At 40.5% G+C, this 14,521-nt stretch overlaps 6 protein-coding genes across 6 annotated transcripts; 4 read left to right on the top strand and 2 right to left on the bottom strand.

Moving 5' to 3' along the window:
* Positions 1-75: 75 nt before the first annotated feature.
* BATDEDRAFT_85625 (uncharacterized protein) lies at positions 76-424 on the bottom strand (the record flags this gene model as incomplete). The annotated part of the gene is made up of 2 exons (XM_006676148.1): positions 76-264; positions 326-424. 2 exons carry the CDS (start codon positions 422-424, stop codon positions 76-78), a joined length of 288 nt encoding a protein of 95 aa, XP_006676211.1.
* Positions 425-716: 292 nt separating this feature from the next.
* BATDEDRAFT_84472 (uncharacterized protein) lies at positions 717-2,697 on the top strand (the record flags this gene model as incomplete). Its single annotated transcript, XM_006675856.1, has 6 exons — positions 717-838; positions 1,513-1,646; positions 1,724-1,806; positions 1,882-2,293; positions 2,359-2,538; positions 2,601-2,697. The coding sequence occupies 6 exons, from the start codon at positions 719-721 to the stop codon at positions 2,680-2,682; spliced, it is 1,011 nt and encodes a 336-aa protein (XP_006675919.1). The 3' UTR covers positions 2,683-2,697.
* Positions 2,698-3,878: 1,181 nt separating this feature from the next.
* BATDEDRAFT_36333 (ADP-Ribosylation factor) lies at positions 3,879-4,593 on the top strand. Its single transcript, XM_006675768.1, has 2 exons — positions 3,879-4,033; positions 4,118-4,593. The coding sequence occupies exons 1-2, from the start codon at positions 3,886-3,888 to the stop codon at positions 4,513-4,515; spliced, it is 546 nt and encodes a 181-aa protein (XP_006675831.1). The 5' UTR covers positions 3,879-3,885; the 3' UTR covers positions 4,516-4,593.
* Positions 4,594-5,303: 710 nt separating this feature from the next.
* BATDEDRAFT_85669 (uncharacterized protein) lies at positions 5,304-7,445 on the top strand (the record flags this gene model as incomplete). Its single annotated transcript, XM_006675857.1, has 9 exons — positions 5,304-5,354; positions 5,488-5,601; positions 5,705-5,854; positions 5,958-6,173; positions 6,261-6,401; positions 6,503-6,621; positions 6,694-6,886; positions 6,955-7,119; positions 7,218-7,445. 9 exons carry the CDS (start codon positions 5,304-5,306, stop codon positions 7,443-7,445), a joined length of 1,377 nt encoding a protein of 458 aa, XP_006675920.1.
* A 317-nt stretch (positions 7,446-7,762) lies between these two features.
* On the top strand, positions 7,763-9,349 carry BATDEDRAFT_21194 (uncharacterized protein; the record flags this gene model as incomplete). Its single annotated transcript, XM_006675161.1, has 1 exon — positions 7,763-9,349. One exon carries the CDS (start codon positions 7,763-7,765, stop codon positions 9,347-9,349), a length of 1,587 nt encoding a protein of 528 aa, XP_006675224.1.
* Positions 9,350-9,724: 375 nt separating this feature from the next.
* Positions 9,725-12,954, bottom strand: BATDEDRAFT_85624 (uncharacterized protein; the record flags this gene model as incomplete). The annotated part of the gene is made up of 2 exons (XM_006676149.1): positions 9,725-11,598; positions 12,171-12,954. 2 exons carry the CDS (start codon positions 12,952-12,954, stop codon positions 9,725-9,727), a joined length of 2,658 nt encoding a protein of 885 aa, XP_006676212.1.
* Between the last annotated feature and the right edge of the window lie 1,567 nt (positions 12,955-14,521).

Consider the following 14,521-nt stretch of genomic DNA (forward strand, 5'->3'; position numbering starts at 1 on the left):
ATTCAATTTTTTTATTTAAACTATAAGATTAGGATTGGTATTTGCAATATGATATGGACTAGAACGATTCCAGGTTTAATGAGAATCGTCTAGTTTTCGCTTCTTGATATCGTCCTTTTTAATCATTTCGATTGTATCCACCTGATTCTCCATCCTCTCTTGCAAGTACTTGACAAACGGTGTTTGGGTTGATATGTTGATGACCTGTTTAGGTTTTGGATCTGCAATAGTTGTAAGATAGAGTGACGTTGATGGAGGCATACCCTAACATGGTTCCAAATAAGAATAAGTCAAAGCCAAGATTCAATAATAAATATAAACTTACTCGAACAAGCTGTTCAGTACGTGAAGGTTCTTTACTTGATAACAATGAAGACTGAATTGGCAAGTCTTTTAACAAGTCTATCAACTCATTCTGTGACATGTTTGTAAGTTTGGGAAACTTTGTATTGGAATGCATTTTCAGTTACACTTTTACATCACGAGATAATACTTGAACACAAGTTGTCTGTTGTGGATGAATTGTCAATCCAAGTCAATAAACAGAATCTGATTGTCAATGAATAGTTTTTATTACAAAATTAAGAAACAACAATGTCATGACTGATCATCAAGTCACTGCAAGACTGTCAAAGTAAACTTGTTTCCAACGATTGATATTTTACTGTTTGATTTGCAGAATATTTTCATTACGCAATTCATTACTTCAATGCAAATGATGGTCGGACAGCAACCTTTGTTGGGATTGGAACTATCCAATCCTCCTCAAGATGGAATATCCAGCATGGAGTTTAGCAAGACTGACAAGAACCTACTTGCTGTTTCCTCATGGGACAAGGTGTGTTTTTGTATTCTTGGAGCATATTGATATCAGCTGCCTTGTAACCCTATCAGCACCTTGGAGATCAAGATACAAGTTGAATACTGTTACTACTCTATAGACTCAACGTACAGCGTATTCACGTAAAATAGTGCACTTGTACTGATCTTGCAGTAACTATCTTGGAATAGACGATTCAATATTGCTTTCCTATTGCACATTCACTGCTTCAATACACATTCTCGATTCTTCAAAACACAACGTCCATTATACAAAAATCAAACTATAGGTTTGATGTGGGATTGTTTTTTGGTATAATCATACATTGTACAATCACCAGATTCATTTTAATCCAGATATTGGGTTCGACTGTTTCCAAACTCTTTGCTATATCCTAAAATCTCATTCGCGCTCTAATCCAACATGTCTTGGGAATGCAATGGTTGTTTCCTGTCAATCATTCAATATTGTAATATTTGATTTGTAGAAAAGTTGAAAAGTATCAATAATGTGGAATGTGCTGAAATTGTAATGTGGATACTGCTTTCAACATTCCATCATTTCATGAGACTGGCTGTTTATTATGTATCTTGATCCTCTTGTTTAGTGATCCATTATACGTCAACACGGTTGTAATTGGACATGTATCTGATAAATGAGCTGATGAATCTTGTGCACTTGTACTACATTAGACTGTGACTATATACGATGTGAGTGCAAACCATCCTGTCGCTGGATATAAGCACAAGGCGGCAGTGCTAGATCTTGCTTTTTCTTCCACTGCACCGGTAGTTTACTCGGGTGGACTGGATAGAGCGCTTCGAAGGTGAGTTCCAGACTGTTTTGATGGGTTCTCTGGTATCGTTGCATTGTTCATTTTACAAAAACATGTCACATGGATAGATTTGATGTGGTAAGCAAGACTGAAACCAGTTTGGGAACACACGAAGAAGCTATTAGCTGTATCAATTACTCCAAGGAGATCGGTATGTCATGCTATTTTGTAACTCATGTACTAGTCCAACGATCAGATTCTCAAATATTCATTATATGTTATAAAGGTCAAACCATTACAGGAAGTTGGGATAAATATATCAAACTATGGGATGACCGCTTATCCATTTCTTTGACAGAGAGTTATTCCCATCCAGAAAAGATCTACTCCATCTCGTCAGTACAATACAAGCTAGTTGTGGCCATGGCTAATCGCCAGATCTATATATACGATTTGCGTAACATGTCTGAAACGCTTCAACGACGAGAAAGCTCGCTTAAATTCATGACCCGTCGAGTAGCATGCACACCCAATGGGGATGGGTTTGCATCCTGTTCAGTCGAAGGCAGAGTTGCCGTAGAATATTTTGATCCTGCTGAAGAAATACAAGCAAAGAATTATTCTTTCAAGTGTCATCGACAAGTCATTGATGGTGTTGATACCATCTTTCCTGTCAATGCACTGGCCTACAACTCCAAGTGAGTGGATATTATTTATCGTGAATAGGATCTAATTGAGGACTAACCATTGTGATATTTGATAGACACGGTACATTTGCATCTGGAGGTGCAGACGGTGTAGTGAACATCTGGGATGGACTCAATAAGAAACGTATTAAGCAATATCCAAAATATCCAACGAGTATTTCGTCACTTGCATTCAACTTTGATGGATCACTTCTTGCAGTCGCGTCGAGCTACACATACGAAGAAGGAGAAAAAGAGTAAGTTTAGTTTTGTCACTGTTACCTTGACCATCATGACTAATACCAAGTGTTTTTATCAGTCATCCAGTAGACTCTATATACATCAGATCTGTTGCGGATAATGAAATGCGACCCAAACTTGCTTCTGGTCATACTAAATAACATCAATAAAGAACGAGACTGAAGTATTTAACGTCCGAGTCTATTTGAATACTAGATCTGTAAACTTGGACGTGGTCTACTACGGAATTCAGAAAGCGTAGCATTTCAAGACATACACAGAGACCAGGGTTAAAAGGAAACAATGCGAATAAAGACACTGCATTGAATAGCAAGAGTACAATGTCAAGGTATGAATGCAGCGTCAGATAAGCAAGATTTGGCCAATGAAATCAGCACTCGATGCGATAAAAAACAAAGCAAGACAGCTTCATCTTTTAACCAACTCTTGTTTGTCATTCGAAATTGTGAGTATCGGGCTGTTGCTGTATGATGTTCAAGCATGCACTATACCATCTCCATCACTTCAACCACTATATTGGCTCGATTCAATATAGAAGTACGGCGGTAGTGCCAAATATGGATACGCCTGCTCAAGGCTGGCAATGTCCAAGCCATGCTGCTGGAATAGAATGGAATGGTGGATTAGACTGGTGTTGATTTACAGATACTTTTCATGGCATAAGACTGGTTGTGTTATGAAGAGGAAGACTAGCATGGATGCCATCAGATATCTTGTATTCACTCTGCATTCAAGCCATCCTGTTTATATTCTCTCCATCTATCATGCTCTAGATTGTTCCTTTTTGCCTGTTTTCTATCGGTTGAGGATGAGAGGGATAGACCCGGTTATGATGGATGTTGGTCCAAGTGACTCTTTGCTCCAGTGCCAATCGTGCAGGCTATTGTAAAGGAACCATCCAAATGCTCATCTGAATGCTCATCTGGCTCGTTGAGCTCATACCACCCTGTTGTTGTTTTTGCTGAGTAATGCTGTCTTGGCACTGTCCATGTTGTTTCCTTGTATCTGCTTCTCCTACTCCACTTTTGCGCATGGATATTCTTCATGATAAGCAATTCAACCGTTCTTCCATTCTTAGTATCCATGGGCGTGGATACTGTTTTTCATGTCCTACAAATTGCATACTCGTCTGTTATCAATATACGATAGTGTGCTTTTTGAATACTTGGCTATAACTCCGTATTATGGTCAAGTCAATAGATGGTGTCTCGATAGTCTTGCTGATTTTATAAATGTATTGAGCGTACCTAATTCCATCGCCTATTTGTTGATTTGAATGATCTAAAACTGCATCCTTGTAACTGGTTCTAATGTACTTGACAACTTTTTACTCTAGTGTCATTATGGGTCTTTCGATTTCTAAACTTCTTTCTGGCCTATGGGGCAAGAAGGAAATGCGTATTCTCATGGTCGGTCTTGATGCTGCAGGAAAAACCACTATTCTTTACAAGCTCAAGTTGGGCGAAATTGTCACCACCATTCCTACTATTGGCAAGTTGATGGATCTATTGTTTATGGGAAATGTTATGATGGTTGTGTGTTAATGTATACTTGATGTCTGCATTCATTTAATAGGTTTCAATGTCGAGACTGTAGAATACAAAAACATTAGCTTTACTGTGTGGGATGTTGGTGGTCAAGACAAGATTCGTCCTCTCTGGAGACATTACTTCCAAAATACTCAAGGTATTATTTTTGTTGTCGACTCGAACGACAGAGACCGTGTTGGCGAAGCCCGTGATGAACTTCAACGTATGCTCAATGAAGACGAACTGCGCGATGCTCTCTTGCTTGTATTTGCCAACAAGCAAGATCTGCCCAACGCAATGAATGCTGCTGAAATCACTGAAAAGCTTGGTCTGCAATCTCTCCGTCAACGCAACTGGTGGATCCAGGCCACATGTGCTACTTCTGGTGATGGTCTTTATGAAGGTCTCGAGTGGTTGAGCACAAGTCTGAAGAAGAGAACTTGAAGTATTTAGCTCTTTGGTGGTGTTGGTGGTATTTGACTTTTGGAAAGAATCTACAAACAAAATCTCTTTTTCCTTGTCCATTTGTTTTTTATTAATAATAGAGTGGGTGCACCGTGAGGTTTAGTTGTATAGTAGCGAGGTGGTCATCACGAGTGGCTTGTCATCTTGCCAAAAAAGTGCATACAATTTATTGTTTTTCATCACTTTTGAATATCCTATACGTTAGCAATACACGCAATGGATATGGATCATAAAACTCTAGTGTTGTCTGCCCAAGGTGAGATCAGTTCCTGATTCCAATATGATCTATTCTTATCGAATGCGTTGGATTGGAATCAGTAGATTCAGTGTAAACCTCTTGGTTGGCATCTACATTTAAAACGTGAGCGCATACTGGGCTCGCTACCCTTTGATTGGGATTCATATCTCCTGCATTGCACACCTGTATGGGTTTTTTCAAAAACAATCATTTGATTGGTACATGCTGTGATTTCAATACAAGCTGGGGTATGCATCTAGACATATCACCACTCATGTGCTCTTGACTAAATTTTGCTTTTACTTGCGACTCGTCAACTACACATATTCTCTGGACAATTATAATTCTGTATACAATCATCGCGTCAATATGAACACGACCACCGTTCCAATATCAATACCCAATATAACAAGCTAAAAAAACCACCGATGGATTTATACCCTATGATCAAAAACAACACCATCTAAACAGCAATCCGTCTAATAAAAATGCGTACTACTCACCCACTGAGCTGGATAAGATTCGTCAAATGGCACATGGTCCATCGGAAGAAAATTTGCATCTCATGCTACATCGCCAAGTAAGTATTCAACTCTTATTGATAGTCAACACTAAATAGGTGTTTGATCAACTTATTTACACAGTGGTCTCATCAACCCAACTGTATTTGCATTCCAAATACCAATGCTTGATTTTTTGTGGTGTTTGAATAGAATATTACATTGCACGCTTCGTCAGTAGAACGTGTCAAATTATGGGGAAATACAATCATGGGATATCGCAAAAAACGACTAGCTGCTCAAAATGAAAAGGCACGCATATTAGAAGTAAGTCCATCCTTACACACCAACCCATCATTGATTCCAACCACACCTTGATGTGTTGGAATCCATTGGATCTATTCTCATTGGTATGCTGAGTTTGGTTTAGGAAGAGCGATTAAAAGTAGATGCTGAATGGGCAAAACTGCGTGAAATGGAAAGACAAAATGCAATTCAACGAGCACGACAACTTCAACAGTCTGATCAGCCACGAGTCAGAGCACTTCACTCTCAGCTTCTTCTTTCCAACGTTTTGCAAGTAAGTTGATTTCATTCTAATCAATCGGTTGATCGAGGTGCATACGTTAATGCGTAAACCCATCCAAATAAACTTGTTTGCCAATAAACTTTGTTTATTGTAGGAGCGAGACAAACAAAAAGAATACAAGAAACGACGTGATATGGCACAAAAGATTCACGATGCAGCTGATGTGCTGGCTATGCGATTAACGCTTTTGGATGATATAGAAAAAGACAAGATCAAGGCTCAAAAAGAGGTAGTTTGTCGTTATGAGTTTGCCGATCAGATACGCAAGGAAATAAATCAAAAGTCAGAGGAAAGGAAAATAGCACGCCAGGTAGGAGCCACTGTCTTTCACCAGTGGTTGACGATGGGTTTTGGCAGATAGAATCCCTTTTAATTTTTTGATGAACTGCTTAAACAGATGGATTGTGACTACTATTCACATGTATACAAGGACATTGAGCGGGAAACCAAGGAAAAAAGTATATTGGAGCATGCTATAAAAATGCAGGCTGAAAAAGACAGGTGTAGCGCGCTTGCTGAAATGACAAAGGAAAAAAAGGTATACTCATGAAGCTTCCTTGAAATTGAAAGAGGGTTGCCTGCATATGAAATTTCCTTACTTGAAACCTTCAACAAATCTAATGGCATATCAAATGACAGGAAGCGAAATTGATCGAGATAAAATCAGCAGATAAGCTCGCAATGGATAATCAAAACTTTAACAGCAAAAAGAACTATCATGCCATTATGAAAAAGGAGCACGAAAAGCTTCTTGCTCAGTAAGTTTAATCAGTCCACTTCTCCACGTTTGATATATAACTGACCAATCCTGATTTTAATCTGACATTCAGACAAAGAGATGCCCGATTCGAAAAAGTGTCGAAAATTCCAATGCAGCTTGATAGAGAAGCAGATGAGAAACGTCTGGCTTATATCCTCAAATCATCACATGCTAAAGACAACGAAGACTGCGTTCGCCAAGATGCAGAGCGTGCCAAACACGAACGACACCGAAAAGAACAGCGCGAATTTCTCGATCAACATGTCAGTTATGCTTGAACTGACTGATGTGAAATGCATTGACTGATACTTAATGTGATGGGTAATTATAGCGACGACATGTCCAAGATTTAAAAATCAAGGATAAACTTATTGCTCAACAGGATCAAAAAGATTTGCAAGAAAGGTATGAAGAGTACGTGCACGAGATGGCCAAACAGTCCGAGGCAAAGAATCAAGCTATGCAGACACTCAACGCTAGCCAAGCCATACAAATTGTAAGGCGTTGCTCGAATCTATTCAAATTCCTATTGATACTGGTCAAACGATTGAAATCTAGTTTATTAAGTGGGACTAAATCTTGGTATTCATATAGGAATCCAATCGGATTGCAGCAGCTAAAATTGCCAAACAAAATGCATTAATTGATAGCGAGTTGATTGCAGCACGCCAAACTGAGGATGACGAGTTTGATGCATATGCGTCCAAATTGGTTCAAGAATGGCGGAATGCAGGGAAAAACGTTTCGCCCATTGAGAAGAGTTTAGAAAAAGAGCGCAAAGGGTATTCTCGGCTGCGACGAGCAGTCGTTAAAGATTATTAAAATCGTTTGAAATAAAGAGATCAAACACCTGATGGTTGGTATCAAAGTAATAAAATATTTGACATTCACAAGTTCGACTCAAACTATTGCATATGTGGAGAAGCTGCCAACTCCGTCAGTATGTTTCAATAAGAGGCACTCAACAGCCATATATTTTTAAACACTACATAGGCTCATTGCTATTTCCACTCTTTGCTATAAAAACATTGCATTCAAAAACTTTATCGGCTTCATCTACCTCGTTGTTGTCAGCTTCAAATACAGCCGATTTCAGCAAAAAGTCATATGTATCTCATGAACAGCCATTAACAAACGAGATGTTTGAGGATTTTCTTGCAAACAGCCTGCGCATCACATCTCAGTCTGATTCTACCAAAACAAATAAATTGCCATTATACACCAAATCCTCACAATCTCGGACTCGCCATCACGATAAACCTACAAACCCAACCCAGTTGCCAGTAGCAGAAACACATCATCGTAATCCGCAAAGCATCAACTCGAACGAACCTGCGCCATACCTTTCCAAATCCATTTTTAGCCCATCCCTAGATAAGCTCATCGATGCCATCAACAACCATGCTTATGCACTTGCATACCGTCACTTTATGGCCCTCGAATCTATACATCCAACCCCATTGTCAAATCTGCCACCAGCATACTATTCTCAACTAATTACAGCGATTCAAAATAATCATCAAAACATTATGGGCACTCGAAGCAGATCTATGCGTCTTTTCCGTACAATAGATATATTTAGTTTGATGGAAAAACTGGGAGTTCCAACCAAAACCGTCGTTTCAGTTCTCAAATGCATGTACAGAACCTATTCGATGCAAGGAGATACTGCTCGGATGGAGGATACTCTTTTGGAATTGGAAAGATTGGGAGTAGATATTGCCATTTTCCCAATTCAATCACTTTTAATTAGCGGCTATGTCAATGCTGGAGATACCAAAGCTGCAATGAGTTGTTTTCACTCTTGGCGTGCAAAGGCAAGGTATTCTACTGAGCCCTATCATGCTCTTATTTCTGCCTACCTGCATACCCGTTCTAGCGACCAAGTTGAGCACGTTGTGTCGATCATGCGATTAGGTGATGGCACGTATCCACCCATCCGCCTCACTCACAAAACCTACTCTCTTGTAGCTCGTCATTACTACAACATGGGAGAATACAAGAAAATGGAGCAGTGGCTTCTAGAGTATATGCAATTGGGCTATACAGTGATGGATACAAGTATGTATACACTTCGTGTATCTGCCTCGAATCAAATGGGCGATTATTCACAAGCGAAGGCCATTCTTTACCAAATGCGTGCATCTGGGATTCCTTTTGAAGCGAATACGTATATTGAGGAATTTATTGCGTACTGTGGAGATAAAGCTGACATGAATCATGGTACCGTATGGACTCTTTTTAATGCACTACGCCAAAAACGAAATGTAAACAAACGAGTGCTTGTATCCATGGGAATATGGATTGGGCCAGTAAGATCAGAAAAAGCGTTGATGGAACTCAGCCAAGCGATTCATAAGCATACAGCACCCTTTGAGACCACCATGATTTTTCTCGTCAACGCATACAGCTATCTTGGTGACGATCAATCCGTTATTCAATTGATCAAGAGATTGGAGTATGTACAAAAGGAAAGGTTCAATCCTAATATTTATTTGCAGCTTTTGCATGCTTATAAAAATGATGGCAAGTTGCATCAGGCTGGAGTATACGCCAATCATCTTTGCGAAGAAGGTGTGTGGATCGGACCTGAGACTTGGCACACACTTTTGGTTGCCGCAGCCAAGTCGGATCCATTGGTTTCAAAGCAGATTGAGAAATGGTTTGAAAAGTGGTGCCATGAAAAAAATGATTTGGATCTTTCAGACATGGTCAAGACAACATAAACAGGATCAATCTGGTATACAATTATACATTAAGGATTAGATCTCAGACTGTTGAATCTAAAATAAATGTACAACTCAAAGCTTAGTGTTTGGATATGTTCATTCAGTCTATGTATTCAAGCACCACCATCACGATATCAATAATACAGTCAAGAATCAAGTTTCATTAAGGGTAGAAATAAGTTGATGAATCAAAATCGAGCTCATGTATATAGAAACAAACTAGTTTGGCAATGAACTACAAACTAACTCAGACAAGAGTAGTCAGGGATAGTACAAAAAATAAAGGGACCTGGATATCGGACAATGTTATAAATATATATCAGTCATTTAGTATCGTGTAGCCTATAGTTTAGAAAGTAGCCAATCTAGTTTCTATCTAGGAAGCCCAGATGTGGACGTTATTAGAGAATCAAAATCCGCCCAGTTTTCAGGATTGCTGCCATCTGTATTCCTTTGAGGAAGAGATGAAAATGGAAGAGTATGTGCCAATAAATGAAATGTGTCAGAAGCAACAGTTTTAGAAGAGGCTACAGCATGCAACGGACGCATTGGACTCTGCTTTTTGGAAAGTGTGGAAGTGCCAGACTGTACTTGAAATAATGGAGACAATGTGGGGTTGACAGTAGCTACAGACCCAAGATGTACCGATCCCTGGCGAGATAGGGCATCTGAATCAGATCCAAGGTCTTGTTCTATTCCATATGTGTATGGTTGTGGTGATGCCACATAAAAAGGGGTTTGGGAGATATTTCCAGTGGCAGCAAACTGACTGCTGTTTAGAAGATGTGAAGGCGACGCAGAGAAACTAGTAGAGGACGAAGTCGAGTACCGAGCGATTTCTGGATCGACAGTATACATTGATATGCTCATGGGCATGCATGCCGTCACACTTTTTGACGATGAGACTGACGCAGGTGATCCATGCGATACCAAAGCTGTTGAAAGACTAGAACCATGCAAAGATTCTGTGCATTGCTGGGATAGAGCGCTAGATCCAGTAACAGCGGATCCGGCTGATGCTGTCAAAGTAGTGGCCGTACTATTACCATTTGATTTACGAGGCGTCTTGTTCAAGTAGTTAGTAGGTCGCTCCTTACCATACTGTTTGCTGTACAACCCACACGCATTACATAGATTATGGTTGCGATCGGGAGTACGCCGCCATAATGGGGTCACACTCGTATTACAATTGAAGCAAGTGAGATTTCGAGCCATTTCCCGTATGCGCTTTTTCTCTGCAGCGGTTGGTGGGATATCTTCAGCGGTGTGTGTTGCGTTGGTAGAAGTTTTGGCATGGGCACCCTTGACAGATCGACGTCGAACAAGAGATGCAGGCACGTTGGCTTTTTGACTATGCGAGTCTAATGTGAAAGTGGATGGTGTTGGTGGTGTAAAGCTGTCGACTGCTGACAAAGCCTGTTTAGGACTAGCCAAAACAGAGCCATGTGTAATTATGTCCTGAGTAGAGCATAGAGCAGACGAGGTAGCAAGGGGGGGAGTATCTAGCTTGCATAATGAAGGTAAAGAGTCGGTAGAAGAACGCCCAACTACAGATGCTCTGGATAAAGCATTATCATTATGCCTTGATGCCATACCCAAGCCAGAAGCAATGCCCATCCCAACATTAGATAGAATACCCATTCCCATGCCCAAGCCCATATCTATGCCATGATTTATAGACGCGCCCACATCACGGAACATTGCGGGATTGACTGTAGAGCCGAGAGTAGTGCCAGAGACCGACGAGTCTGGTGTGGTGCCAAGACGAGCGTGTGAGGCCTCGGCTCTGGAGTGGATAGTGGCGGGATCAACGAGGGCAGACCCATTTGTGATGGATGAACTTGCAGATAATCCATTGGTAAGATAAGGAAACATATTTGGTAACGAATGCCTCGAGGAAATTGCCGAGGCATTTAAGACGGGACCGGATATCTGGCGCAGTGCTGCTGAAGGTATAATTTTAGCAACATGACTAGTATTGAGATACGGACTATTCGAATAGCCCAGACCAAGAGCGTATGGGTCAGAGTAAGTGCTGTGATGTGCGCCATGTAAAGGCTGATAGGATAGCGGTTGTTGACTGGAGTGATTTTGGCTATGTTGGTGCTGCTGAGGATAAACAAACTGTTGCTGAGGCAAGAGTTGGTGCGGGCTCTGATATGGCTGAAGCTGCTTTTCGTGAAGATTTGGCTTTCGAGTTTTGTCGTTAGCTAGCCAAAAATCGAATGCTTCGTTGTGTAGATAATCTAAAGCCATTCATGTACATAAATCAAACACAAAGCAGATTAGAAAGGCTACATGATTCAAACAATAAACGGGTGTAAACCTCTGCTTTACAAATGCCAATATCATGAACAATAAAGCAAGGTTCAGAAAAAAGCAGACCAAATGTGGAGGTAAGGGTGTAGGAAAAGCCCTTTGTTCAATAACGCGCCAAAGCAACAGGATTGCCAAGTATTGTTTTCCAACGCTCGCCAAGAACGAATACAAGAGTCGCAATGACTACTACAAAGAGTGCATGAAACTATACAAGACAACTCAACGTGGGAGACAAGTGACTCAGCAAATACTGACTTTGCTTGTACAATGCCATATATATTGTGCTGGATTGTGTTGCATTGAACTGTAATAGCAGCATATTGCTGCTTATTACTACGGCGTTGCTTTGAGTCAGCTATCTTAACCACATGCATTAAAAGCAATGGGTGTCAAGTTTTTTGACACGATACAATGTGCAGCGCCCAGCACATTGTAAGATAAGGATGGCTCAATAGATGAAAAATGTGGGGAAATGAGATATCAAGCCATTATTTTTTACCTGTTTCCGAGTAGGCTATGGGATTGCTATTCCCAGGAGCGGATCGTTGTGCTTCTACATAGTGGCGTGAGCCATTCATGGCATGTATAGGATACGGATTGTATCGATCGTATGAACGATGCCTATAGTGATGTGCAGAACTATGGTCTAAAGGGTAGCTGCTGTTGTTAGTAGCGCTGTTGGTACAGGGAATCTTTTCCACACTCTTTGACTGAGGCTGTAATGATATTTGCGACTGAATCAACGAGTGATTATTTGGCTTGATCTGGTTAGTATCTGTATAGTTGTGGGTCTGCATATGAGACTGGTTAAAGGAGTAGCTAGTGTTGGGATTGCTGGTAGGCTCTACTGAGTGACCGTGCATATCTGAGTTGGTAACCTGTTGCCGTGTACTTGGAGCAGAGGAAAGAGCAATGTCTGTAGATAATACGCTGGAGAGATCCCTATTTAAATTGGCAGAATCAGAAGATGCATTCAGTTGGACAGAGAAAGGTGGGGTTAGAGTTGCTCGGCTTTTTGCAGATGCATCAATAGTCTGCAGACTGCCTTGCTGTTCCAATCGACCTCGTGAAGTGTGCCCAAGATGATAATCCACGTTATTGAAACAATACTGATTCTGCTGCACAGGCTGACATTGAGATGAATGGCTCTGCTGCTGCGACTGAAATAGCATGACCGTTTCTGACAAAGTGACGGGATTTGAATCTACTACTGGCATTTGGTCTGATGTACTGTCCAATCTGACTGCTGTGGTATTAAGATACAATCCATCACCATCAAACATGAGTAAAAGACGAAAGGCGTGAACTTTATAAAATTCCGCCGGATATTTTTATCTTATAGACCTGTTGCTGGCAATTGTGTAGAGTTTGCGAATTGGTGGCTATGGATAGACAGGATAGGCAAGAGCAACGTAGTGTTTAAAAGAAATAACGGCGAATTTAGAGCTGGGGTATACTAAGAAAAAGGAGCAATGAAGGCGTCGAAGTAGCAATGGAAAAAGGAAGTCGAGGTCAATTCAAATATATATAGTATCAATAGAAAAGCAGAGCGGTTTATAGATAGGCTCGCGAGCCAGTTTTTTAACTCGAGTTATCTGATCTGGATAAATGAATGTTCACCGAAAAAACTCGAGGTGCATTCGATTCTCTTATGAAAAACAGTCGACGAATGCTAGTGCCTGCAAGGCAGAGGGCAAAGTACGAGCAAATAAATGGCTGGGGTATGCACCAAATCACGGGTGTTTAAAAAGATTTGTATAGCGAGGGAGGGTCAATTTTTTATGGGAAGGCTGGCTGAACTTGAAAAATTTATAAACCAAGTAAAGCGGTGTTTCGGTGATAGTTTGAACTAGATTACATCTGGTTCGGAAGCGAGGAGTATGACTGCAGATTGCTGTGGATCAAAAGTATGGCTCTAAACTTTGCAAAGTGTAGCTTGGTCCGTATTGTGCAATCGCGTTATTGAACAAATAGTTCAATAAGCAAGCGAGGGGTGACGGTATGGTTTTGTTGATAACCCGCCGTATCAATGCAAAACAATGTTTTAATGTGAGGTTAAACTTATCAATGATTGAGCTGTTTGTCAAACACAATCTGGACGCCAACTCCAAAGGTTTTTGTTTGGCAAGCAAACTCAATCATTATTTCTCTCCACTCATGCCGTCACCAATTCTAGGGGTTTCATACTCGAAACATTTATTTGGCCCACCTGTTGAATCTACGATTGCTGATTGGTACCATTTGACGGGATCCAGAACCATGATACTCATACTATTATTTAGGGGTTACTCTAGATCAATTGTATAATCAGGCCGACAACCCGCAAATAGATTACATATTATATTTTGTCGTACCCTAACATCATCCATTGAGGTGATGTTTTGGCAAAAAGAAGCAACGAAGCGCTAAACGGCTATTATTACAAGCCGATGGCTTATCATAAATACAATGTGCTGCCATTAGATTATGATCATTTTGAATGCAGTCCATGGTAAATCACATTGCTTGTGAAAAATACTAAGCACATTATACAAGCAATGTCAGGCGGTAGAACTGTTATGCAGGGCGTAGCTATTGATGAACTTGACCTGACCATTTATGCATTTATTGTGAATTAGCAGTCGCCGTTCATTTTTGCATACAATGCAAGCTAGTGTTTTCAGTATCAACAGCTCTTGATATGATGTCACTAGTTGGAGCCATCTGAAATGTCCTCTAATCATATATATCCGCATGTAGCTTTACACACTCTTGGCTGACTCGATCAAATCCTTGCTTTTTCACCAAGGACGATCAGTGAATGAACATGGTAAGCTGCTAAACATACAAATCAGACTCGAGCTACATCAT

This window comes from Batrachochytrium dendrobatidis (genome assembly GCF_000203795.2).
Source record: "Batrachochytrium dendrobatidis JAM81 unplaced genomic scaffold BATDEscaffold_1, whole genome shotgun sequence".
NCBI lineage: Eukaryota > Fungi > Chytridiomycota > Chytridiomycetes > Rhizophydiales > Batrachochytrium > Batrachochytrium dendrobatidis.